Here is a 27,554-nt window from a genome sequence, read left to right on the forward strand (position 1 = left end):
CCGGGTAGCCCTTCAACCCAACAATAACAACAACAACGCAAGCGTCATCAGTGGCAGCTGCCGCCATCACCAGCATATTTCTTATAAAAACTCTGGGTTAGTCCACCATTCACCCTCAAGAAGAGTATTTACACTATAAATAATACTTAGTCAATAAGATATTACAATACTTTCAAGTGTCATGGCCAGAATGTATGTTTTGGACTGCAGAAATGGTCTGTAGTGTTGGTTTTGGATGCATTTAAATGCCTGGAAATATATTTCCCTGTCTATTTCCATCTCTGTTACCATCTCTATTCCATCTATTATCTGTAAGTTATTCAGGATATCATCATGGCCAAGCCACGGGTCACACAACACACTTCTAATGCTGGAGTAAAAATGACCCATATGGGTTTAGCGATTAACATGTATCAAATAATGTATATAATGAAAGTAAATAGAATTTTGTAAGATACACCTGTTATCTTGTATGTTATACCTGTTATCTTGCATGTCTGTTATACCTGTTGTCTTGTATGTTATACCTGTTATCTTGCATGTCTGTTATACCTGTTGTCTTGCATGTCTGTTATACCTGTTGTCTTGTATGTTATACCTGTTATCTTGCATGTCTGTTATACCTGTTGTCTTGCATGTCTGTTATACCTGTTGTCTTGTATGTTATACCTGTTATCTTGCATGTCTGTTATACCTGTTGTCTTGCATGTTTGTTATACCTGTTGTCTTGTATGTTATACCTGTTATCTTGTTTGTTATACCTGTTATCTTGCATGTCTGTTATACCTGTTATCTCGTTTGTTATACCTGTTGTCTTGCATGTCTGTTATACCTGTTATCTTGTATGTCTGTTATACCTGTTATCTTGTTTGTTATACCTGTTATCTTGCATGTCTGTTATACCTGTTATATTGTATGTCTGTTATACCTATTATCTTGTTTGTTATACCTGTTATCTTGCATGTCTGTTATACCTGTTATCTTGTATGTCTGTTATACCTGTTATCTTGTTTGTTATACCTGTTGTCTTGCATGTCTGATATACCTGTTGTCTTGTATGTCTGTTATACCTGTTATCTTGTATGTCTGTTATACCTGTTATCTTGTTTGTTATACCTGTTGTCTTGCATGTCTGTTATACCTGTTGTCTTGTATGTTATACCTGTTATCTTGTATGTTATACCTGTTATCTTGCATGTCTGTTATACCTGTTATCTTGTATGTCTGTTATACCTGTTATCTTGTATGTTATACTTGTTATCTTGCATGTCTGTTATACCTGTTGTCTTGTATGTTATACCTGTTATCTTGTATGTCTGTTATACCTGTTATCTTGTTTGTTATACCTGTTATCTTGCATGTCTGTTATACCTGTTATCTTGTATGTTATACCTGTTATCTTGTATGTCTGTTATACCTGTTATCTTGTATGTTATACTTGTTATCTTGCATGTCTGTTATACCTGTTATCTTGCATGTCTTATACCTGTTATCTTGTATGTTATACCTGTTATCTTGTATGTCTGTTATACCTGTTATCTTGTATGTTAAACCTGTTATCTTGCATGTCTGTTATACCTGTTATCTTGTATGTTATACCTGTTATCTTGTATGTTATACCTATTATCTTGTATGTTATACCTGTTATCTTGTATGTTATACCTGTTATATTGCATATCTGTTATAATATACCTCTTATCATGTGTGCCTGTTATACCTGTTATCTTGCATGTCTGTTATAATATACCTCTTATCATGCGTGTCTATTATACCTGTTATCTTGCATGTCTGTTGTACCTGTTATCTTGCATGTCTGTTATGCCTGTTATCTTGCCTGTCTGTTATATCTGTTATCTTGCATGTCTGTTATACTTGTTATCTTGCATGTCTGTTATACCTGTTATCTTGCATGTCTGTTATACCTGTTATCTTGCATGTCCGTTATACCTGTTATCTTGCATGTCCATTATACTTGTTATCTTGCATGTCTGTTATACGTGTTATCTTGCATGTCTGTTATACCTGTTATCTTGCACGCCTGTTATACCTGTTATCTTGCATGTCCGTTATACCTGTTATCTTGCATGTCCATTATACCTGTTATCTTGCATGTCTGTTATACGTGTTATCTTGCATGTCTGTTATACCTGTTATCTTGCATGCCTGTTATAACTGTTATCTTGCATGCCTGTTATACCTGTTATCTTGCATGTCCGTTATACCTGTTATCTTGCATGTCCATTATACCTGTTATCTTGCATGTCTTATCATGCGTGTCTATTATACCTGTTATCTTGCATGTCTGTTATACCTGTTATCTTGCATGCCTGTTATACCTGTTATCTTGCATGTCCGTTATACCTGTTATCTTGCATGTCCATTATACCTGTTATCTTGCATGTCTGTTATACCTGTTATCTTGCATGCCTGTTATACCTGTTATCTTGCATGCCTGTTATACCTGTTATCTTGCATGTCCGTTATACCTGTTATCTTGCATGTCCATTATACCTGTTATCTTGCATGTCTGTTATACGTGTTATCTTGCCTGTCTGTTATATCTGTTACCTTGCATGTCTGTTATACCTGTTATCTTGCATGTCTGTTATACCTGTTATCTTGCATGTCTGTTATACCTGTTATCTTGCATGTCCGTTATACCTGTTATCTTGCATGTCCATTATACCTGTTATCTTGCATGTCTGTTATACGTGTTATCTTGCATGTCTGTTATACCTGTTATCTTGCATGTCTGTTATATACGTGTGATGGGTTTTGTGAGTTCTCTTACTCACGCAGGATTTTTAACCCTGGGGAGTGTTAGCCACCCAAGATAACCCTGGGGAGTGTTAGCCACCCAAGATAACCCTGGGGAGTGTTAGCCACCCAGGATAACCCTGGGAAGTGTTAGCCACCCAGGATAACCCTGGGAAGTGTTAGCCACCCAAGATAACCCTGGGGAGTGTTAGCCACCCAGGAAAACCCTAGGAAGTGTTAGCCACCCAAGATAACCCTGGGGAGTGTTAGCCACCCAGGATAACCCTGGGGAGTGTTAGCCACCCAGGATAACCCTGGGGAGTGTTAGCCACCCAGGATAACCCTGGGGAGTGTTAGCCACCCAGGATAACCCTGGGGAGTGTTAGCCACCCAGGATAACCCTGGGGAGTGTTAGCCACCCAAGATAACCCTGGGGAGTGTTATCCACCCAGGATAACCCTGGGGAGTGTTAGCCACCCAGGATAACCCTGTGGAGTTTTAGCCACCCAGGATAACCCTGGGGAGTGTTAGCCACCCAGGAATACCCTGGGGAGTGTTAGCCACCCAGGATAACCCTGGGGAGTGTTAGTCACCCAGGATAACCCTGGGGAGTGTTAGCCACCCAAGATAACCCTGGCGAGTGTTAGCCACCCAGGATAACCCTGGGGAGTGTTATCCACCCAGGGTAACCCTGGGGAGTGTTAGCCACCCAGGATAACCCTGGGGAGTGTTAGCCACCCAGGATAACCCTGGGGAGTGTTAGCCACCCAGGATAACCCTGGGGAGTGTTAGCCACCCAAGATAACCCTGGGGAGTGTTATCCACCCAGGATAACCCTGGGGAGTGTTAGCCACCCAGGATAACCCTGTGGAGTTTTAGCCACCCAGGATAACCCTGGGGAGTGTTAGCCACCCAGGAATACCCTGGGGAGTGTTAGCCACCCAGGATAACCCTGGGGAGTGTTAGCCACCCAAGATAACCCTGGCGAGTGTTAGCCACCCAGGATAACCCTGGGGAGTGTTAGCCACCCAGGATAACCCTGGGGAGTGTTAGCCACCCAGGATAACCCTGGGAGTGTTAGCCACCCAAGATAACCCTGGGGAGTGTTAGCCACCCAGGAATACCCTGGGGAGTGTTAGCCACCCAGGATAACCCTGGAGAGTGTTAGCCACCCAAGATAACCCTGGGAAGTGTTAGCCACCCAAGATAACCCTGGGGAGTGTTAGCCACCTAGGATAACCCAAGGGAATGTTAGCCACCTAGGGGAGCCCAGGGGAGTGTTAGCCACTTAGGAGAACCCTTGGGAGTGTTAACCACCTAGGAGAACCCAGGGGAGTGTTAGCACCTAGGAGAATCCAGGGGAGTGTTAGCCACCCAGGAGAACCCAGGGGAGTGTTAGCCACCCAGGAGAACCCAGGGGAGTGTTAGCCACCCAGGAGAACCCAGGGGAGTGTTAGCCACCCAGGAGAACCCTGTACTGTAAAAAAACCATGAGTTTACTGTTTTCCTGTTGATAATCATATGTACTTTAATGAGTTTCTTAATAATTTTTCCTGTAATAATGAAGAACATGTGATTGAGCACTTCAGTAGGCCTATTGGCCCACGCTCGGAAGGTTCAACTCATACCGAATTATATGCTCATCCAACTTGTATTGAAAGGTACCCAAAATTCTCACTTCAGTGACTATCTTGGAGTTTGTTTCATTTATTTGCAACTCTCTTGCCATACCACTACTTTACTGTATTTTTTGAAATCTAAATTTTTCCAACTTGAACCCATTGCTCTGAGTCTTGTCTTGCTTAGGGACATTTAGCATGTTATCTATAGCCATTTTATTTATTCATGTTTTGCATTTATACACTGTTATACTCCCCTACCCTTGTTTCCAAAATTTTTTGAAAAACTAATACACAAGAGATTGTAGTCCTTTATAACATCACAAAATACCCTCATCCTCTGCCACTTGGTTTCAGGCTAAACAAAAGCACAAATGATGCAGTCATAAAAATGCTAGACTTCTTTTTCCCAGCTCTTAAAAATAATGAATATCCATTAGGCCTCTTTGTTGACATTAGAAAAACTTTCACTACCACAGCATTCTACACCTCAGGCTAGATCTGTACAGTATCAGAGGTCATGCACTTGCACATATAAAGTCTTACTAACATCTTGATCCAGGGTACAACTTCTACAGCAAGTACCATGGACATTGGCATTCCACACGGGACTGTCCTTGGCCCTCTGCTTTTTCTCTTATACATCAACAATCTTCTAAATGTATCACAGCAACTTAGACCTGCTTTCTTTGCTGATGACACTTCCTTTAACAACATAGTTAATGAAGAGCTTTTAAAAATATCATCCTGAATGACTACCAATAAATGCACAGTTAACATTGACAAGACCTTCTACATAATGTTTGGAAGCAGAGCAGGTAATGTCCAACTAAACATTTTGATTAACAATATTCCTATTGCTTAACCCTTAAACTGTCGAAACATAGATCTACGTTCATGTGCGTAGCGCTCCGACCTTGATTTTCCCCATTTGAAAGCATGTAAAAAAACATAGATTTACGTTCATGTGCATAGCACTCCGACCTTGATTTTCCCCATTTGAAAGCATGCAAAAAAAGTAGATATATGTTCGGAGCCCCCCGCACATGGACGTAGATCTACGTTTGGACAGTTTAAGGGTTAACATAATGAAGGAAAATTTCTGGGTCTGTTCATTGACAGCAACTTAAAATTCAACACCCACATCCAACACTTTATATAAAAAAGTGTCCAAAACAGTTGGCATCTCTTCAAGATACATTATGTATCTTAAACAGCACCTCTTACAGTATACACACTGATCTACCCATACCTCACCTATGCTATTTGTGCCTGGGTATCCACAACAGCAAATCACCTCAAGCCAGAAATACCTCAGAAAGTTACAGTATGAATAATCCTTCAGTCTACTGCCAGACAACACACACCCACACTTTTCAGAGACCTAAATCTACTTTCTATACAAAACACATAACCCGCACATAGAAGAAAGGAGCTTACTATGACATTTCGGGCCGACTTGGACCATTTACTAAGTCACACTAACAGAAAGGAGAGGAGGAGGGAGTATATATAGGCCAGCAGACATTAACAGAAGCAAGAGAGGTAGTAGTGGAGGCAGTAGTAGTAGTAGTAATGGAGTCGGTCAAATACTACTACTACCCACAGAGGGTAGGAGTAAGAACACAGAGGGGGAAAAAATAATATAATAGTAAAACAACAAATACCCAAGGCAGAAGAAAGAAAACCCAAAGGAAAAAGAGGAAAAGGGAAGAGGGAGAAGGGGAAAAAAGAATCAGGTTAAGTCACGGGTGTTCTGAAGTTTGGTGCATTTTACAATGAAATGGGAAAGGAATTCATCTACAGAGACAAAGCCACGACTAAGATTCATACAAGGAAAGTTGTGTATGAGGGAGGATTCAACCAAATGGTGACTGAAAGTTAGAAGTAGGGTAGACAATTTTAGCAAAAGACCAGTCATTAGGATGATTGTGATCTCTGACATGACAGAAAAGAGCGTTGTTGGTGTCGACAAGCCTAACACTACCTCCATTACTACCTTTCTTGCTCGCATCAGTGTCTGCTGGCCTATATATACTCCCTCCTCCTCTCCTTTCTGTTAGTGTGACTTTGATAAATATGATAAATGTGTTAATATGTTAAAGAGTTCTCCCAACCACAAACATGTGAAAAATCATATGTTCATATTCTCATTGCCTGTAATCCTAACAGCAATTAAATATGATAAATGTGTTAAAAAAGTGTTAATATGCTAAATAATTCTCTCAGCCACAAACTTGTTAAAAACCATATATTCTTATTCAAATTACCTGAAAACATAATCCAACCTTAAGTTATACTTGTCTGCCTGTTTGTTCTCCTTATAATTCTTTAATTTATTGTTTATGTACTCTTAATGTTCTTATATACAGGTTAAACCTCACTCCCCTGGCATTCTCTGATCTGGCAGCTTCGATGGTTTGGGAAGTGATTTGAATCTTATGGTGACTAGTTTGTATGACCTCCGCTTGGGCAGCTGCCACCCCATATTGTTTATGTCTGCCACAGCTGACTTACAGTGGTTGATGCTGCTATACTACCTTGGATAACTGAAATTTTACCCTTAATTGCAGAGCTTCAGCAAAGAAATTGTATATCTGAGCAACAATTGATAAGTTTGTATAAGATAAGAGACACTCTTGTCAAAGAAAAACCTAATTATGTGAAGCAACTAACACTACAAGACATGTTTCAGAGGATTACCTACAAGAATGCCCAGCAGCACTGTAGTACCATCCAGAATCCTCTTTCCAGCACCTCCTCAGCTCCAGACATCACAGTTGATGATCCAAATGTCCCACAAGATAGCTCCAGATAGTCTTTAAAGTTCTTCAAGATGGCGTGCCATTTTCACAAGTTGATTGTGTTGGGCGAGAATAAGACATCCTTCATATGTCGAAGATCAAGCTTAACAACATCGAAAATTGCATATAGAAACATGAATACATTTTGCAAGTGGATTTGCAGTAATACAGTACAGTATACAAATTATTTTGCCTTTTTTTACTGTAAACTTAACTGGTTCAGAAACTCCGCTGCTCCAGCACCTGTCTGGTCCCAGGCTTGCTGGACTAGTGAGATTCAACCTGTATCAGCAGTTGATCAGTTATTGCCATTGTAGTCTTAAGTTAGGCATAAGTTTGCCCAAAATGCTCTGTATAACTATGGGCTTTCTACATACACAACTAAATGTTACCCATCTCTGTACAATATACGTACAGCCCCTCCTCACTTAGCGGCGAACTTGTTTACCGACCACTCAGACTTACAACCAACTATCTAACCAGTATGCAAACCTAAGTAATGTATATTAGTGCTGATTTCCTCTATTCTGTTTATTACACTATAAAGTACACTACTGGATAAACATTTAAAAATACAGTGGACCCCCGCATAACGATTACCTCCGAATGCGACCAATTATGTAAGTGCGTTTGTACGTGTATGTTTGGGGGTCTGAAATGGACTAATCTACTTCACAATATTTCTTATGGGAACAAATTCAGTCAGTACTGGCACCTGAACATACTTCTGGAGTGAAAAAATATCGTTAACCGGGGGTCCACTGTATACTAAAAAAGTTATAAATGGTGCAAAGGTGAAATTAAAAAAATATCTAAAGATGGCATGCATGAGCGTGTTAGATAGGAGTGAATGGAGACGAATGGTACTTGGGACCTGACGATCTGTTGGAGTGTGAGCAGGGTAATATTTAGTGAAGGGATTCAGGGAAACCGGTTATTTTCATATAGTCGGACTTGAGTCCTGGAAATGGGAAGTACAATGCCTGCACTTTAAAGCAGGGGTTTGGGATATTGGCAGTTTGGAGGGATATGTTGTGTATCTTTATATGTGTATGCTTCTAAACTGGTGTATTCTGAGCACCTCTGCAAAACCAGTGATAATGTGTGAGTGTGGTGAAAGTGTTGAATGATGATGAAAGTATTTTCTTTTTGGGGATTTTCTTTCTTTTTTGGGTCACCCTGCCTCGGTGGGAGACGGCCGACTTGTTGAAAAAAAAAAAAAAAAATCTAAGGATGGTTGACACAAACCCACTACCATTATAGTATGCTCCTCACTTAATGATCAGTTCATTTACTGACCTACTCTTAGGAACGGAACCCTGTCATTAACCCTTTCAGGGTCCGTCCCGTAGATCTACGGCTTTACGTTCAGGGTCCAAACCGTAGATCTACGTCATGAGCTCAGCTCACTCTGATAAACTGTGAGTGGTACATTTGGGCCTAGATATGAGAGAATTCATCTATATGGTATGTGTGCACCACATAAAACAGATCCTGCAGCACACTGTGTATAATAAGAGAAAAAAAACTGAAATCATGATTTTCCGATTAAAACAGCGACTTTGCAGTGTTTTTTCGTATGTTTTTTATAGTTGTATTTGTGATTTCTTGGTCTCATTTGATAGAATGGAAGACATATTACAGAAATAGAGATGATTTTGATTGGTTTTAGCACTGGAAATGGTTTGAAACTGAGCTCAAAGTAGCAGAAATGTTAAATTTTTGCCGATATTCAAGAGTAAACAAACGACCTCACACGTCTAATACACACCAGCTGGTGGGTCTAATATGCATTCACAAATATGGTGATGATATTTATACAATTATTACAGTATTGCATAACAGTAAATCTTCTATTTTTTGGTGTGAATAAAAATTCATTATGTGAATAAAAAATCAAAATGAAATTTATTTGTAAAGCCTCAAAACGTAACTAATGAGCAGAGGAAATGTTAGTTTAGTTCCAGGAATACCTACATTGTTTATTCTGGACCCTATTTTGAAATTGGAATATTTTGAACTTTGTGTTAAATTGGCCAAATTAACAATTTCCGATCACTTTAATTTGTAGTTGAAACAGTTGACTTGGCGAATTTTTGTGCTCAATCGATAGAATAGAAGTAATACTAGTGAAATAGCTAAGAATTTGGTCGACTGGAATAATATAATTGGCCTAAAATGGGAGTCAAAGTCGGCAAAATAGCTGATTTGTAAATATCACTGACACATCAAAATTCGCGAGAGCATAATTTCGTCAATTTTCCATCAAATTTTGTACTTTTTGTTTTATTACCTTCACAAAAAGATTCTCTACCATTTCATAAGAAAAAATAAAAAATTTTTTTTTTGAAAATTCTTGGACACTTCAGATTTGGGCCTTGGACCCTGAAAGGGTTAAGGATCAGTTCACTTACTGACCTACTCTTAGGAACGGAACCCTGTCATTAAGTGAGGAGAGGTTGTAGTGTAAATCAGTAAAGTATGCTAATGCAGTGCTTCCCTAATCACCAATGGGTTATCATTTCAGTGAAATATTATATTTAAATCTGGAGACCATTCGTGACTGCCTTAAAATTTGTCCAGAAAATTTACAGTTCAGTTGCTCATGTATAGATATGCCTTAAACTCATTCTGAAACACACACATTGTAATTTTGTCATTCCATTTAAATTTTTTATGATTTTTGCAGTGAACATTTGTTAAGGTGAACTTTCTATGCACTTTGTCTTAAGGAAGTTTTTCACTACCATCCTGTATTATATATTTGTATATAGTAACTTTAAAGTGCATTGGAAAATAAAAATGCCCTTTCAGTTAGTTTGAACAATGATTCAAAGATATTTTAACCCTTTGACTGTTTTGGTCGTATATATATGTCTTACGACCCAGTGTTTCAAACGTATTAATACGCATAAATTCTAGTGGCTTCAAATCAAGAAGGAGAAAGCTGGTAGGCCCACATGTGAGAGAATGGGTCTGTGTGGTCAGTGTGCACCACATAAAAAAATCCTGCAGCATGCAGTGCATAATGAGAAAAAAAAACTAACCGCTTTTTTGGATTAAAACGTCGACTTTGAGGTGTATTTTCGTATAGTATTTATCATTGTATTCTCGTTTTCATGGTCTCACATGATAAAATGGGATTAGTTTCACGACGAAAACGGTCTTGAAATTGAGCTCAAAGTGTGTTGTTAGGTAAGACACATATGCAACAGTTAGGTATCTTTATTATGAAACGTTTCGCCTACACAGTAGGCTTCTTCAGTCGAGTACAGAAAAGTTGATAGAAGCAGAAGATACTTGAAGACGATGTAATCAGTCCATCACCCTTAAAGTTTTGAGGTGGTCAGTCCCTCAGTCTGGAGAAGAGCATTGTTCCATAGTATGAAACAATATGGAGATGAAGTGACAGGATGGAGCTTATATAGCGCCAAGAGGTGAGACGTAGGCCACTAGGAGAGGTAAGAACTCAGATGTTGAGAGGTCAGGTCCCTCTCAAATCCAGCCGCTCTCACTAGTGGAAGTTGTCGAAGTTGATTACAGGTCTGTACCAAGATACCCTTGTGTTGCAGTGTCTGACAGATTGAACATTAAAATGGTATAAAATACCGACAGGTTGTTAGGTAAGACACATATGCAACAGTTAGGTATCTTTATTATGAAACGTTTCGCCTACACAGTAGGCTTCTTCAGTCGAGTACAGAAAAGTTGATAGAAGCAGAAGATACTTGAAGACGATGTAATCAGTCCATCACCCTTAAAGTTTTGAGGTGGTCAGTCCCTCAGTCTGGAGAAGAGCATTGTTCCATAGTATGAAACAATATGGAGATGAAGTGACAGGATGGAGCTTATATAGCGCCAAGAGGTGAGACGTAGGCCACTAGGAGAGGTAAGAACTCAGATGTTGAGAGGTCAGGTCCCTCTCAAATCCAGCCGCTCTCACTAGTGGAAGTTGTCGAAGTTGATTACAGGTCTGTACCAAGATACCCTTGTGTTGCAGTGTCTGACAGATTGAACATTAAAATGGTATAAAATACCGACAGGTTGTTAGGTAAGACACATATGCAACAGTTAGGTATCTTTATTATGAAACGTTTCGCCTACACAGTAGGCTTCTTCAGTCGAGTACAGAAAAGTTGATAGAAGCAGAAGATACTTGAAGACGATGTAATCAGTCCATCACCCTTAAAGTTTTGAGGTGGTCAGTCCCTCAGTCTGGAGAAGAGCATTGTTCCATAGTATGAAACAATATGGAGATGAAGTGACAGGATGGAGCTTATATAGCGCCAAGAGGTGAGACGTAGGCCACTAGGAGAGGTAAGAACTCAGATGTTGAGAGGTCAGGTCCCTCTCAAATCCAGCCGCTCTCACTAGTGGAAATTGTCGAAGTTGTTGCAGTGTCTGACAGATTGAACATTAAAATGGTATAAAATACCGACAGGTTCTTAGGTAAGACACATATGCAACAGTTAGGTATCTTTATTATGAAATGTTTCGCCTACACAGTAGGCTTCTTCAGTCGAGTACAGAAAAGTTGATAGAAGCTTTGATATAGCGCAGTCAAGAGGCATTGATAGTACAATATGGAGATAGTGACAGGATGGAGCTTACTAGGTAGAGGAGAGGTAAGAACTCAGATGTTGAGAGGTCAGGTCCCTCTCAAATCCAGCCGCTCTCACTAGTGGAAGTTGTCGAAGTTGATTACAGGTCTGTACCAAGATACCCTTGTGTTGCAGTGTCTGACAGATTGAACATTAAAATGGTATAAAATACCGACAGGTTGTTAGGTAAGACACATATGCAACAGTTAGGTATCTTTATTATGAAACGTTTCGCCTACACAGTAGGCTTCTTCAGTCGAGTACAGAAAAGTTGATAGAAGCAGAAGATACTTGAAGACGATGTAATCAGTCCATCACCCTTAAAGTTTTGAGGTGGTCAGTCCCTCAGTCTGGAGAAGAGCATTGTTCCATAGTATGAAACAATATGGAGATGAAGTGACAGGATGGAGCTTATATACCGCCGCCTACTAGGGGGTGCGTGGGTTGATTAAGTCAAATACTTTGTGTTGAGTTTTCGACAGATTGAAATTAAAGGGAAAAAATATTAGGTTAAAAATCAATAAAGTTGTATTTTAAAAAATTTTCCCAAAGGGGTTTTTCTTTTGAGACAGAAAGTGATAGCAGAAGATACGAAACCAAAATTCACCTTTGGGGTGTTGGGGGTCCAGCCTGTTGTTCGAAACAAAGTTAAGGAAGAAGGGCCTTAAAACCGGAGGGACGGGTAGGGAGGGCGGCCTTTCACCCGCCGTCATGGGTTGCAAGATGGTCGTACACAACCGGTAAAACCGAAAAAATTTGGAAAAACCGAAAAAGGGAAAAACATGCAAAGGGATCTTTTTTGAACGCGGCCACACGGCTCAGCCAAAAAAGGATAAAGCAGAAATATAATTTCCATTTCACACTCAAAAAGTTGAGGGGTGCCCTCATTGGAGAAGAAATGTCTCGAAACTGAAAGTGAATGTGTCTTACCTAACAATCTGTCGGTATTTTATACCATTTTAATGTTCATTCTGTCAGACACTGCAACACAAGGGTATCTTGGTACAGACCATCTACTTCGACAACCTCTACTAGTGAGAACGGCTGGGTTTGAGAAGGACCTGCCCTCCCAAATCAACCTACGTCTCACCTCCTGGCACTATATAAGGCCCGATTCTGTCACTTCAACTTCATATTGTTTCAGACAACGGAACAATGCTCTTCTCCAGACTGAGGGACTGACCACCTCAAAACTTTAAGGGTGATGGACTGATTACATCGTCTCCAAGTATCTTCTGCTTCTATCAACTTTTCTGTACTCGACTGAAGAAGCCTACTGTGTAGGCGAAACGTTTCAAAATAAAGATACCTAACTGTTGCATATGTGTCTTACCTAACAATCTGTCGGTATTTTATACCATTTTAATGTTCATTCTGTCAGACACTGCAACACAAGGGTATCTTGGTACAGACCATCTACTTCGACAACCTCTACTAGTGAGAACGGCTGGGTTTGAGAAGGACCTGCCCTCCCAAATCAACCTACGTCTCACCTCCTGGCACTATATAAGGCCCGATTCTGTCACTTCAACTTCATATTGTTTCAGACAACGGAACAATGCTCTTCTCCAGACTGAGGGACTGACCACCTCAAAACTTTAAGGGTGATGGACTGATTACATCGTCTTCAAGTATCTTCTGCTTCTATCAACTTTTCTGTACTCGACTGAAGAAGCCTACTGTGTAGGCGAAACGTTTCATAATAAAGATACCTAACTGTTGCATATGTGTCTTACCTAACAACCTGTCGGTATTTTATACCATTTTATTGTTGAGCTCAAAGTATCGGAAATATTCGATTTTTACCAATGTTCAGGAGTAAGCAAATCACACCACACGCCCAATACATGTCAACTGGGGAGTCTAATATTTTTTCACTAGTGCACTGATATTATTTATACCATTTTTACAATAATGCAGTAGTCTGCATAACAGGAAATTTTGTATTTTTTGTATGAATAAAAATTCAAAATAGAAAGCAATAGTTATATAAGAGAGGCCTAGAGATGTGACTAATGAACAGAGGATATGTCATTTTAGTGCCAAGAATGTCTATATTGTTTATTCTGGACCCCATTTTGAAATTGGCATCTTTTTTAATTTTCGTGAAATTGGCCAAATTGCCAATTTCTGACCACTTTATTGGGTAGTTGAAATCAGTAAATGGGCAGTTTCTTGTATTCAACTGATAGAAAAAATGGAGTTCTAAAGAAATAGCTATGAGTTTGGTCAACTGGAACAACGGAATTGGCCAAAAACAGGGCTCAAAGTCGGCGAAATCGCTGATGCATGTATGTTGCCGAGACCGCTAACTTCACAGGAGCATAATTCCATGAGTTTTCAACCAAATTTTGTACTTTTGGTGTCATTACCATAGGGAAAAGATTCTCTATCATTTCATAAGTTTTTTTTTTTTTTTTTTTTTTTTTTTTTTTTTTTTTTTTTTTTTTTTTTTTTTTTCAAAAATTTGGTGACATAGAATAACAGTTTCAGAAAGGGGCTTGCGACAGTCCAAGGGTTAAGATAGTGCCCTTCATTGTAGATATATTGACTACAAAGATTATTAGGGCCAAAATCTCCCATGTTTCTATCTTTGTGTATCTTTATTCTTGACTGATAAGTACTCTACTATGTATATACTCTTACCATGTTAGTTTAATTCAAGTAATTTGTTTTGTCATTCTTTTACAGTTCCTCCAAATATAGAAATATACCTGCATTATCAATACTCAATGCAATTAAGCTCATGGAGGTGGAAGAAATGCTGCATATATACACACAGATATATAGTGTCAGCAGATAGTGCCATGAAACACACCAGTGTCACAAATACTACACGACGAGTAGCACTACTCGGATTCTTGTGGTTACTTCAGCATCCTGGCATCTACATGCAAACACTCAAGTCTGTGAATAAAATGCATAGTGTGTAAGTATGTATTAACAAGTTTTGTATTTTAAGTCATGAGAAAGGTAAAACCCATATGGGTCACTCAGTGCAAAGAGTGGTGTTGAGCACAAAACAGACTTGTTACCATTCATTACACACACTGTGGGGATTGGCAAGTGAACATTAGCACATTTGGAAAGGCAGTACAGTGAACCCCCGCATAACGATCACCTCCGAATGCGACCAATTATGTAAGTGCGTTTGTACGTGTATGTTTGGGGGTCTGAAATGGACTAATCTACTTCACAATATTCCTTATGGGAACAAATTCGGTCAGTACTGGCACCTGAACATACTTCTGGAGTGAAAAAATATCGTTAACCGGGGGTCCACTGTATTGTGTGTACAGTTATACCGTCTATGGATGTACATAGTACAGTGGACCCCCACATAACGATTACCTCCGAATGTGACCAATTATGTAAGTGTATTTATGTAAGTGCGTTTGTACGTGTATGTTTGGGGGTCTGAAATGGACTAATCTACTTCACAATATTTCTTATGGGAACAAATTCGGTCAGTACTGGCACCTGAACATACTTCTGGAGTGAAAAATTATCGTTAACCGGGGATCCACTGTATTTTCCTTTATACATTGTGTTTATGTAGGTAGTAGGTTGGTAGACAGCAACCGTCCAGGGAGGTACTACCGTCCTGCCAAGTGAGTGTAAAACGAAAGCCTGAAATTGTTTTACATGATGGTAGGATTGCTGGTGTCTTTTGTCTGTCTCATAAATCTGCAAGATTACAGGTAAGTCTTGCTACTTCTACTTACACTTAGGTCACACTACACATACATGTACAAGCATATACAGTGGACCCCCGCATAACGATGGCATCACATAGCGATTTTTCCGCATACCGATTACTTTTATCGCAAAATTTTTGCCGCGCATACCGATTAAAAACCCGCTTACCGATTTTCGTCCGAGACGCGTCCAATGTGCCCTCAGCCAGCCTCACATGTGCCAGCCGTCCCATTGTTTACCAGCCAGCCTCCGCGGTAACATCCAAGCATACACTCGGAATATTTCGTATTATTACAGTATTTTCGGTGCTGTTTCTGGAAAATAAGTGACCATGGGCCCCAAGAAAGCTTCTAGTGCCAACCCTACACCTCAAAGGGTAAGAATTACTATAGAAATGAAGAAAGAGATAATTGATAAGTATGAAAGTGGAGTGCGTATAGCCGACCTAGTCAAGCTGTACAAGAAACCCCAATCAACCATCGCTACTATTGTGGGCACCAGAAAGACAATCAAGGAAGCTGTTCTTGCCAAAGGTTCAACTGTGTTTTCGAAACAAAGATCGCAAGTGATGGAAGATGTTGAGAGACTCTTATTGGTGTGGATAAATGAAAAACAGATAGCAGGAGATAGCGTCTCTCAAGCGATCATATGTGAAAAGGCTAGGAAGTTGCATGAGGATTTAATTAAAAAAATGCCTGCAACTAGTGATGATGTGAGTGAATTTAAGGCCAGCAAAGGTTGGTTTGAGAGATTTAAGAAGCGTAGTGGCATCCATAGTGTGATAAGGCATGGTGAGGCTGCCAGTTCAGACCACAAAGCGGCTGAAAAATATGTGCAGGAATTCAAGGAGTACATAGAAACTGAAGGACTGAAACCTGAACAAGTGTTTAATTGTGATGAAACAGGCCTGTTCTGGAAGAAAATGCCAAGCAGGACCTACATTACTCAGGAGGAAAAGGCACTCCCAGGACATAAGCCTATGAAAGACAGGCTTACTTTGTTGATGTGTGCCAATGCTACTGGTGATTGCAAAGTGAAGCCTTTATTAGTGTATCACTCTGAAACTCCCAGAGCGTTCAGGCAAAAGAATGTGTGTGCTGTGGAGGGCAAACAGTAAGGCATGGGTCACTAGGGAATTTTTCTATAACTGGTTACACCATGCATTTGCCCCCAATGTGAAAGATTACCTAACTGAAAAGAAATTAGAACTTAAGTGCCTCCTGGTGTTAGACAATGCCCCTGGTCATCCTACAGACGTGGCAGAGCGACTTTATGGGGACATGAGCTTCATTAAGGTGAAGTTTTTGCCTCCTAATACCACTCCTCTCCTGCAGCCCATGGACCAGCAGGTTATTTCCAACTTCAAGAAACTGTACACAAAAGCTCTGTTTGAAAGGTGCTTTGTAATGACCTCAGAAGCTCAACTGACTCTAAGAGAGTTTTGGAGAGATCACTTTAATATCCTCAATTGTGTAAACCTTATAGGTAAGGCTTGGGAGGAAGTGACTAAGAGGACCTTGAACTCTGCTTGGAAGAAACTGTGGCCAGAATGTGTAGACAAAAGGGATTTTGAAGGGTTTGAGGCTAACCCTGAGAATCCTGTGCCAGTTGAGGAATCCATTGTGGCATTGGGAAAGTCCTTGGGGTTGGAGGTTAGTGGGGAGGATGTGGAAGAGTTGGTGGAGGAGGACAATGAAGAACTAACCACTGATGAGCTAATAGATCAACTTCAAGAGCAAGAGGCCAGACCTGGGGAAACTGGTTCAGAGGAGGGGAGAGAGAAATTGAAGAAGTTGCCTACTACAAAGATAAAGGAAATCTGTGCTAAGTGGCTTGAAGTGCAAACCTTCATGGATGAAAATCACCCTCACACAGCTATTGCAAGCCGTGCTGGTGATTATTACACTGACAATGTTGTGAAACACTTTAGGCAAGTCATAAAGGAACGAGAGGTACAGGCCACTATGGACAGATATCTTGTGCGAAAGAAGTCCAGTGACTCTGAAGCTGGCCCTAGTGGCATTAAAAAAAGAAGGGAAGTAACCCCAGAAAAGGACTTACTACCTCAAGTCCTAATGGAAGGGGATTCCCCTTCTAAACAGTAAGAAGATAATGCTCTCCCCTCCTCCCATCCCATCAATCATCACCAGATCTTCAATAAAAGTAAGTGTCATTTAATTGTGCATGCCTTTTTCAGTTTGTGTGTATTAAAATTAACATTTCATGTGGTAAAAAAAAAATTTTTTCATACTTTTGGGCGTCTTGCACGGATTAATTTTATTTCCATTATTTCTTATGGGGAAAATTCATTCGCATAACGATTATTTCGCATAACGATGAGCCCTCTTGCACGGATTAAAATCGTTAACCGGGGGTCCACTGTATATACACACCCCTCTGGGTTTTCTTCTATTTTCTTTCTAATTCTTGTTCTTGTTTATTTCCTCTTATCTCCATGGAGAAGTGGAGCAGAATTCTTCCTCTGTAAGCTATGCGTGTCGTACGAGGCGACTAAAATGCCGGGAGCAAGGGGCTAGTAACCCCTTCTCCTGTATATATTACTAAATTTAAAAGGAGAAACTTTAGTTTTTTCTTTTGGGCCACCACACCTCGGTGGGATACGGCCGGTATGTTGAAAAAAGAAGACATTATGTTTATACTGTACCTAATTTTTCAAAATCTAATTCTGACCATCACACAGGAATTTTGTTTTAACAGTTAAAGTCAGGCAGACCCCACTTTACAGTTCTTTATTTTACAACATTTCACTAATGCAGCTGTTTTCAGTTATACCCATTCTTCATTTATTCAGACTTTCTACAATATATTCACCACTCACTGTAAGCTAAGGATGAAAATATTTTAAGGTCAATAATGTGTAAATAATGTCACCCTGCCTTGGTGGGAGACGGCCGACTTGTTAAAAAAAAAAATATGTGTACTGTATAAGCATTTGTTAGGCCTAGCTCTGTTGCTCACTTAATATATGATAGTGTAAACATGTTATCAGGCTTTCTTATTCATTTGAAAGTGAAAAAATAGCTGTGTTTCACTTTACAGCAATTTTTGCTTTACAGTGGTAGCCTGGGACATAACCTGCTGTATAAGTGGGGCCCCACCTGTATATCTTTCTTTCCTAGTTAAAATATTTGTTCTTTAAAATATATGTTCTTTGTAGGTAGTAGGTTGATAGACAGCAACCACCCAGGTAGGTACTACCGTCCTGCCAGATGACTGTGAAGCGGAAACTTGTAACTGTTTTGCATGATGGTAGGATTGCTGGTCTCCTTTTCTGTCTCAAAAACACGCTAGATAACAGGGATATCTTGCTACTCCTACTTAAACTTTGGTCACACTTCACAGACACGCACATGCATATATATATACATACATCTAGGTTTTTCTCCTTTTTCTAAATTGGTCTTGTTCTTCTTTATTTCTTCTGTTGTCTATGGGGAAGTGGAAAAGAATCTTTCCTCCGTAAGCCATGCGTGTCGTATGAGGCGACTAAAATGCCGGGAGCGATGGGCTAGTAACCCCTTCTCCTGTAGACATTTACTAAAAAAGAGAAGAAGAAAAACTTTATGAAACTGGGATGCTTGAATGTGCGTGGATGTACTGCGGATGACAAGAAACAGATGATTGCTGATGTTATGAATGAAAAGAAGTTGGATGTCCTGGCCCAAAGTGAAACAAAGCTGAAGGGGGTAGGGGAGTTTCGGTGGGGGGAAATAAATGGGATTAAATCTGGAGTATCTGAGAGAGTTAGAGCAAAGGAAGGGGTAGCAGTAATGTTGAAGGATCAGTTATGGAAGGAGAAAAGAGAATATGAATGTGTAAATTCAAGAATTATGTGGATTAAAGTAAAGGTTGGATGAGAAAAGTGGGTCATAATAAGCGTGTATGCACCTGGAGAAGAGAGGAATGTAGAGGAGAGAGAGAGATTTTGGGAGATGTTAAGTGAATGTATAGGAGCCTTTAAACCAAGTGAGAGAGTAATTGTGGTAGGGGAGAAACTTTTAGAGAGGGTGTGGTAGGTAAGTTTGGGGTGCCAGGTGTAAATGATAATGGGAGCCCTTTGATTGAACTTTGTATAGAAAGGGGTTTAGTTATAGGTAATACATATTTTAAGAAAAAGAGGATAAATAAGTATACAAGATATGAAGTAGGGCAAAATGACAGTAGTTTGTTGGATTATGTATTGGTAGATAAAAGACTGTTGAGTAGACTTCAGGATGTACATGTTTATAGAGGGGCCACAGATATATCAGATCACTTTTTAGTTGTAGCTACACTGAGAATAAAAGGTAGATGGGATACAAGGAGAATAGAAGCATCACGGAAGAGAGAGGTGAATATTTATAAACTAAAAGAGGAGGTACCTAGGGATTGGCAGAGAGCATGCATAGTTCCTTTGTATAAAGGCAAAGGGGATAAAAGAGAGTGCAAAAATTATAGGGGGATAAGTCTGTTGAGTGTACCTGGTAAAGTGTATGGTAGAGTTATAATTGAAAGAATTAAGAGTAAGACGGAGAATAGGATAGCAGATGAACAAGGAGGCTTTAGGAAAGGTAGGGGGTGTGTGGACCAGGTGTTTACAGTGAAACATATAAGTGAACAGTATTTAGATAAGGCTAAAGAGGTCTTTGTGGCATTTATGGATTTGGAAAAGGCGTATGACAGGGTGGATAGGGGGGCAATGTGGCAGATGTTGCAAGTGTATGGTGTAGGAGGTAGGTTACTGAAAGCAGTGAAGAGTTTTTACGAGGATAGTGAGGCTCAAGTTAGAGTATGTAGGAAAGAGGGAAATTTTTTCCCAGTAAAAGTAGGCCTTAGACAAGGATGTGTGATGTCACCGTGGTTGTTTAATATATTTATAGATGGGGTTGTAAGAGAAGTAAATGCGAGGGTCTTGGCAAGAGGCGTGGAGTTAAAAGATAAAGAATCACACACAAAGTGGGAGTTGTCACAGCTGCTCTTTGCCGATGACACTGTGCTCTTGGGGGATTCTGAAGAGAAGTTGCAGAGATTGGTGGATGAATTTGGTAGGGTGTGCAAAAGAAGAAAATTAAAGGTGAATACAGGAAAGAGTAAGGTTATGAGGATAACAAAAAGATTAGGTGATGAAAGATTGAATATCAGATTGGAGGGAGAGAGTATGGAGGAGGTGAACGTATTCAGATATTTGGGAGTGGACGTGTCAGCGGATGGGTCTATGAAAGATGAGGTGAATCATAGAATTGATGAGGGAAAAAGAGTGAGTGGTGCACTTAGGAGTCTGTGGAGACAAAGAACTTTGTCCTTGGAGGCAAAGAGGGGAATGTATGAGAGTATAGTTTTACCAACGCTCTTATATGGGTGTGAAGCGTGGGTGATGAATGTTGCAGCGAGGAGAAGGCTGGAGGCAGTGGAGATGTCATGTCTGAGGGCAATGTGTGGTGTGAATATAATGCAGAGAATTCGTAGTTTGGAAGTTAGGAGGAGGTGCGGGATTACCAAAACTGTTGTCCAGAGGGCTGAGGAAGGGTTGTTGAGGTGGTTCGGACATGTAGAGAGAATGGAGCGAAACAGAATGACTTCAAGAGTGTATCAGTCTGTAGTGGAAGGAAGGCGGGGTAGGGGTCGGCCTAGGAAGGGTTGGAGGGAGGGGGTAAAGGAGGTTTTGTGTGCGAGGGGCTTGGACTTCCAGCAGGCATGCGTGAGCGTGTTTGATAGGAGTGAATGGAGACAAATGGTTTTTAATACTTGACGTGCTGTTGGAGTGTGAGCAAAGTAACATTTATGAAGGGATTCAGGGAAACCGGCAGGCCGGACTTGAGTCCTGGAGATGGGAAGTACAGTGCCTGCACTCTGAAGGAGGGGTGTTAATGTTGCAGTTTAAAAACTGTAGTGTAAAGCACCCTTCTGGCAAGACAGTGATGGAGTGAATGATGGTGAAAGTTTTTCTTTTTCGGGCCACCCTGCCTTGGTGGGAATCGGCCGGTGTGATAATAAAAAAAAAAAAAAAAAAAAAAAAAAATAATAAAAGAGGAGGCAGTTAGGGTAAGATATAAACAGCTATTGGAGGATAGATGGGCTAATGAGAGCATAGGCAATGGGGTCGAAGAGGAATGGGGTAGGTTTAAAAATATAGTGTTGGAGTGTTCAGCAGAAATTTGTGGTTACAGGAAGGTGGGTGCAGGAGGGAAGAGGAGCGATTGGTGGAATGATGATGTAAAGAGAGTAGTAAGGGAGAAAAAGTTAGCTTATGAGAAGTTTTTACAAAGTAGAAGTGATGCAAGGAGGGAAGAGTATATGGAGAAAAAGAGAGAGGTTACGAGAGTGGTGAAGCAATGTAAAAAGAGAGCAAGTGAGAGAGTGGGTGAGATGTTATCAACAAATTTTGTTGAAAATAAGAAAAAGTTTTGGAGTGAGATTAACAAGTTATGGAAGCCTAGAGAACAAATGGATTTGTCAGTTAAAAAGAGGAGAGGAGAGTTATTAAATGGAGAGTTAGAGGTATTGGGAAGATGGAGGGAATATTTTGAGGAATTGTTAAATGTTGATGAAGATAGGGAAGCTGTGATTTCGTGTATAGGGCAAGGAGGAATAACATCTTGTAGGAGTGAGGAAGAGCCAGTTGTGAGTGTGGGGGAAGTTCGTGATGCAGTAGGTAAAATGAAAGGGGGTAAGGCAGCCGGGATTGATGGGATAAAGATAGAAATGTTAAAAGCAGGTGGGGATATAGTTTTGGAGTGGTTGGTGCAATTATTTAATAAATATATGGAAGAGGGTAAGGTACCTAGGGATTGGCAGAGAGCATGCATATTTCCTTTGTATAAAGGCAAAGGGGACAAAAGAGAGTGCAAAAATTATAAGGGGATAAGTTTGTTGAGTATACCTGGTAAAGTGTATGGTAGAGTTATTATTGAAAGAATTAAGAGTAAGACAGAGAATAGGATAGCAGGTGAACAAGGAGTATTTAGGAAAGGTGTAGGATGTGTGGACCAGGTGTTTACAGTGAAACACATAAGTGAACAGTATTTAGATAAGGCTAAAGAGGTCTTTGTGGCATTTATGGATTTGGAAAAGGCGTATGACAGGGTGGATAGGGGGGCAATGTGGCAGATGTTGCAGGTTTATGGTGTAGGAAGTAGGTTACTGAAAGCAGTGAAGAGTTTTTACGAAGATAGTGAGGCTCAAGTTAGAGTATGTAGGAAAGAGGGAAATTATTTCCCAGTAAAAGTAGGCCTTAGACAAGGATGTGTGATGTCACCGTGGTTGTTTAATATATTTATAGATGGGGTAGTAAGAGAAGTAAATGCGAGGGTCTTGGCAAGAGGTGTGGAGTTAAAAGATAAAGAATCACACATAAAGTGGGAGTTGTCACAGTTGCTTTTTGCTGATGACACTGTGCTCTTGGGAGATTCTGAAGAGAAGTTGCAGAGATTGGTGGATGAATTTGGTAGGGTATGCAAAAGAAGAAAATTAAAAGTGAATACAGGAAAGAGTAAGGTTATGAGGATAACAAAAAATTAGGTGATGAAAGATTGGATATCAGATTGGAGGGAGAGAATATGGAGGAGGTGAATGTATTCAGCTATTTGGGAGTGGACATGTCAGCGGATGGGTCTATGAAAGATGAGGTGAATCATAGAATTGATGAGGGGAAAAGGGTGAGTGGTGCACTTAGGAGTCTGTGGAGACAAAGAACTTTGTCCTTGGAGGCAAAGAGGGGAATGTATGAGAGTATAGTTTTACCAATGCTCTTATATGGGTGTGAAGCATGGGTGATGAATGTTGCAGCGAGGAGAAGGCTGGAGGCAGTGGAGATGTCATGTCTTATCGCAATGTGTGGTATGAACATAATGCAGAGAATTCGTAGTTTGGAAGTTAGGAGGAGGTGCGGAATTACCAAAACTGTTGTCCGGAGGGCTGAGGAAGGGTTGTTGAGGTGGTTCGGACATGTAGAGAGAATGGAGCGAAACAGAGTGACTTCAAGAGTGTATCAGTCTGTAGTGGAAGGAAGGCGGGGTAGGGGTCGGCCTAGGAAAGGTTGGAGGGAGGGGGTAAAGGAGGTTTTGTGTGCGAGGGGCTTGGACTTCCAGCAGGCATGCATGAGCGTGTTTGATAGGAGTGAATGGAGACAAATGGTTTTTAATATTTGACGTGCTGTTGGAGTGTGAGCAAAGTAACATTTATGAAGGGGTTCAGGGAAACCGGCAGGCTGAACTTGAGTCCTGGAGATGGGAAGTACAGTGCCTGCACTCTGAAGGAGGGGTGTTAATGTTGCAATTTAAAAACTGTAGTGTAAAGCAGCCTTCTGGCAAGACAGTGATGGAGTGAATGATGGTGAAAGTTTTTCTTTTTCGGGCCAGCCACCCTGCCTTGGTGGGAATAGGCCAGTGTGATAATAAAAAAAAATAAAATATAGCTGCTGTTCTTCCATCTCACTCTTAGTTTAATTCCCATATCAACAAATTCAGGTTAAATTTATTAATAAGCCTGAAAGAATCAGACTTCATGCAGGGTATTTCTTAACTCATATGCAAATCAGATTTTATATCATAATGTGAACTTACAAAACTTTTCAAATTACTTTTTTAAAGTATTACTACTTTTACCACCACTGTGCTGCTGTTTATCGTACACTTGTAATCTGTTGGTTATTTGTGTAAAAAAATAATCAACAGTTGGAATGTTTCATGTTATTATAATGAGCTCTTGTCTAAAAAAAAATATTCAAAAGACTTTTCTCTTGCAGATACAAGTTAATACACAAGAAACTATATCAATGCTCAGGAAGTTTATTGTGCTTCCAATTAATCTGCTGTCCTTATTTTTTTGAGAGTTAATGCTAGAGAGAGAGAGAGAAATCCTTTCCAGATTTAATTGTCTGGAACACTTCTGATATACAGTATCATATTAAGTAAAAACCTTTGAGTTTGTAAACTAGTGAAAGCATATCCGTATTCGATTGTGTTAGAACGAGCCAGTCATGAGTGCCCATCCGAAAAGGAAATCATACCAGTGTTCAGTGTGTTTCAAAGCCTTTACGACCAACTCTTATTTGAATACACACTTGAAAGTTCATACGGGAGAAAAACCATATCTGTGCTCGTTCTGTCAGACAGGTTTTAAACAAAGAGCTCATCTTGTAAATCACATAAGAATTCATACTGGAGAGAAACCATTTAAATGCTCGCTATGCATAAAAGATTTCAAAAGAAATGAAAGTCTAGTGAATCATATGAAAGTTCACACAGGTGAGAAGCCATATTATGCAGGTGCTCTAGGGGATTTTAAGGATAGATCAGATCTAATCACACACATGAGACTTTTTAGAAGAAAAAAAAAATATAAGTGTACTGTGTGTCAAAAAGAGTTTGCTAACAAACCATATTTGTCAATACATATGAGGCTTCATACAAGAGAGAAACCCTATCAGTGTACAGTGTGTTTTAAAGACTTTGCTCGAAAGCATCATCTAATGCTGCATGAGCGAGTTCATACAGGAGAGAAACCATTTCAGTGTACAGTGTGTTTAAAAGATTTTACTCAAAAACCACACCTAGTACTGCACATGAGACTTCATAGAAAAGAAAAACCATATCGGTGTACCGAGTGTCTGAAAGACTTCACTCAAAAACCTCATCTAGTACTGCATATGAGAGTTCATACTGGAGAGAAACCATTTCAGTGTTTAGTGTGTCTGAAAGCATTCTCGGATAAATCTGCTTTAGTAAGCCACGGGAAGCTTCATACAGGAGAGAAACCATATGATTGCCCAGACTGTTCGAAAAGTTTTATACGAAGTTCGCATCTAGTACACCACATGAGAAGTCATACAGGAAAGAAACCATACCACTGTTCAGACTGTGGGAAAGACTTCCAAGAAAAATCAAATCTTATCTCACATATGAGAGTTCACACTGAAGATAAACCACATCATTGTTCAGTGTGTGAAAAAGGATTTAAGTATAAATCAGCCCTAGTTAGCCATATGAGAGTTCACACAGGAGAAAAACCATATCATTGTTCACTCTGTCTAAAAGATTTCTCTTGTAAATCAACTTTAGTGAGTCATACAAGACTTCATACAGGAGAGAAACCATATGTCTGTTGTAAATGTCAAAAAAGTTTTTCAAGCAGTTCAGGTTTAGTATACCATATGAAAGTTCATGCCCGTAATCCCACCTAAGAATACTAACTTGACCATGTATTTTTTGTCATATGAGATGCACTAGCTTACTAGATGCACCTTGATTTTTTATAAATTATTTGAGGGGAGGATGAAAATAATATTCTGATGCATATTTTATAGTATTTTCTATTTGCTGTTATACCATTATAAGATAAAAAATATATAATTTAACATATATTTAGACTCTTTAACTGCATGCAGGTTTTAACAAAATGAAGGTAAAAAATTTTCCTACAGAAATGTGAGGCATAATATGAAAAGAAATCTGGGATACATTGATTACTTATGGTTTTAAGGTATGCAGATTTCTTATCAATTTAAGCAAAGTCTTCACTGGCAGTGACATTACATATTGCATATTTACATTACACAAGCTTTCTGTGTATGTATTTGAAGGTGTGGTAATCCTTGAAACATACGTTCCTTATACAAGGACAGTGTGTTTGTCTACTGCCTTGCCATAACTTTTGTGTGACTGCACATAAAACGCTTTTTCGAGGTACTCCATTTCTTATTTCCTGTGTCAGGATTGGAGCCAGGGAAGTGTTTATACCATTCCTGTGTCAAAAATAGTCCATTGGATCACAGTCACAAGAATTATCACTTTCTAGCATTTAGTTATATTCTTCGCTTCCTTCCTTGTGTAATGACATTTTTCTGTGGAGAAATGGATTGAAGAATATTCAGAGTTTATGATAGAGCTGTATCTTGTATTTTTACTTATAGTACAGCCCTGACTATAATCCCTTTGCTCTCAGGATCCCTGAAATTGAAAGTGCTGACAATGTTGGCAATTTTAGAAATAATTTTTTTTTATTCTGAAATAGAAGAATATATTTTCCTGAAGTTAATAACATGATTGATACAAAATTTGATGGAAAATTACAGAATTATGCAGGTGTAAAGTTGGCAGTCTGTGTGCAATTTATGCATGGGGTCCCCTCTTTAACCCTTAAATGGTCCAAACGTATATATACGTTTTTTCAACATTTGAAAGTATATAAAAAAATGTAGATCATCTTTTTTCTTTTTCATTTGAAAATGTGTAAAAAAACTTTTATCTACATTTGTTTTTTTTGTTATGTTCGAAAATATGTAAAAAAAACGTAGATCTACGTTTGGAGCACTACGGATTTGAATGTTGATCTGTTTGGACCGTTTAAGGGTTAAAACATATTTGTAGTCAGTTCCATTGCTCGGTTCGACTAAATTCTTAACTATTTTGCTAGTATGCCTTCCATTCTATGAAGTACAAGAGCTACCCCACAGAGTAACCAGAGGTTCATAATTTGCCCAATTAATCACAAAATAAAAAAAGATCCCAATTTAAAAACTGAGTCCAAAATAAGCACTGTAGACATTTCATTCATTAACCCTTAAACGGCCCAAACAGATCAGCGTTCAAATTCGTAGTGCTACAAAAGTAGATCTACTTTTTTTTACATATTTTCAAATATAACAAAAAAAAATGTAGATAAAAGTTTTTTACACGTTTTCACATGTAAAACAAAAAAAAAAACCTACATTTTTTACATACTTTCAGATGTTGAAAAAACGTATATGTACGTTTGGACCATTTAAGGGTTAATGCAATTTTTCTTTAGTTCATTAAGAATGTCCTCAGGCCTCCATTTGAATTCATCGTCACACAAGAAATCAAAGTTTTACCCTATTTCTCATATAGAAAAATATAACTAGGAATGATTGATCGTGGTTTAGGGCATCCCAATAATTGAAGCAGACCTGAAAAAAACCCATATAACAAATCTGGGGGTGGAGGGGGACACCTTCCCCATTCTCAGGAAATTATTATTATTATTAACACGCTGGCCTATTCCCACCAAGGCTGGGTGGCCCGAAAAAGAAAAACTTTCACCATCATTCACTCCAT

General features: G+C 39.4%; 1 protein-coding gene across 3 annotated transcripts; it reads left to right on the forward strand.

The window, feature by feature from the left end:
* On the forward strand, nt 1–27,554 carry LOC138851428 (zinc finger protein 271-like). 3 transcript variants are annotated; one of them, XM_070080547.1, is made up of 4 exons: nt 1–96; nt 7,131–7,350; nt 14,473–14,710; nt 24,224–27,554. In XM_070080547.1, exon 4 carries the CDS (start codon nt 24,458–24,460, stop codon nt 25,658–25,660), a length of 1,203 nt encoding a protein of 400 aa, XP_069936648.1. In that variant the 5' UTR covers nt 1–96; nt 7,131–7,350; nt 14,473–14,710; nt 24,224–24,457; the 3' UTR covers nt 25,661–27,554. The 3 variants fall into 3 exon arrangements, with proteins under 3 accessions (XP_069936648.1, XP_069936647.1, XP_069936649.1); XM_070080546.1 differs by having other exon boundaries at nt 5–96; nt 7,072–7,350; XM_070080548.1 differs by lacking the exon at nt 7,131–7,350 and having other exon boundaries at nt 19–96.

Source organism: Cherax quadricarinatus, unplaced genomic scaffold (genome assembly GCF_038502225.1).
Source record: "Cherax quadricarinatus isolate ZL_2023a unplaced genomic scaffold, ASM3850222v1 Contig589, whole genome shotgun sequence".
Taxonomy (NCBI): Eukaryota; Metazoa; Arthropoda; class Malacostraca; order Decapoda; family Parastacidae; genus Cherax; species Cherax quadricarinatus.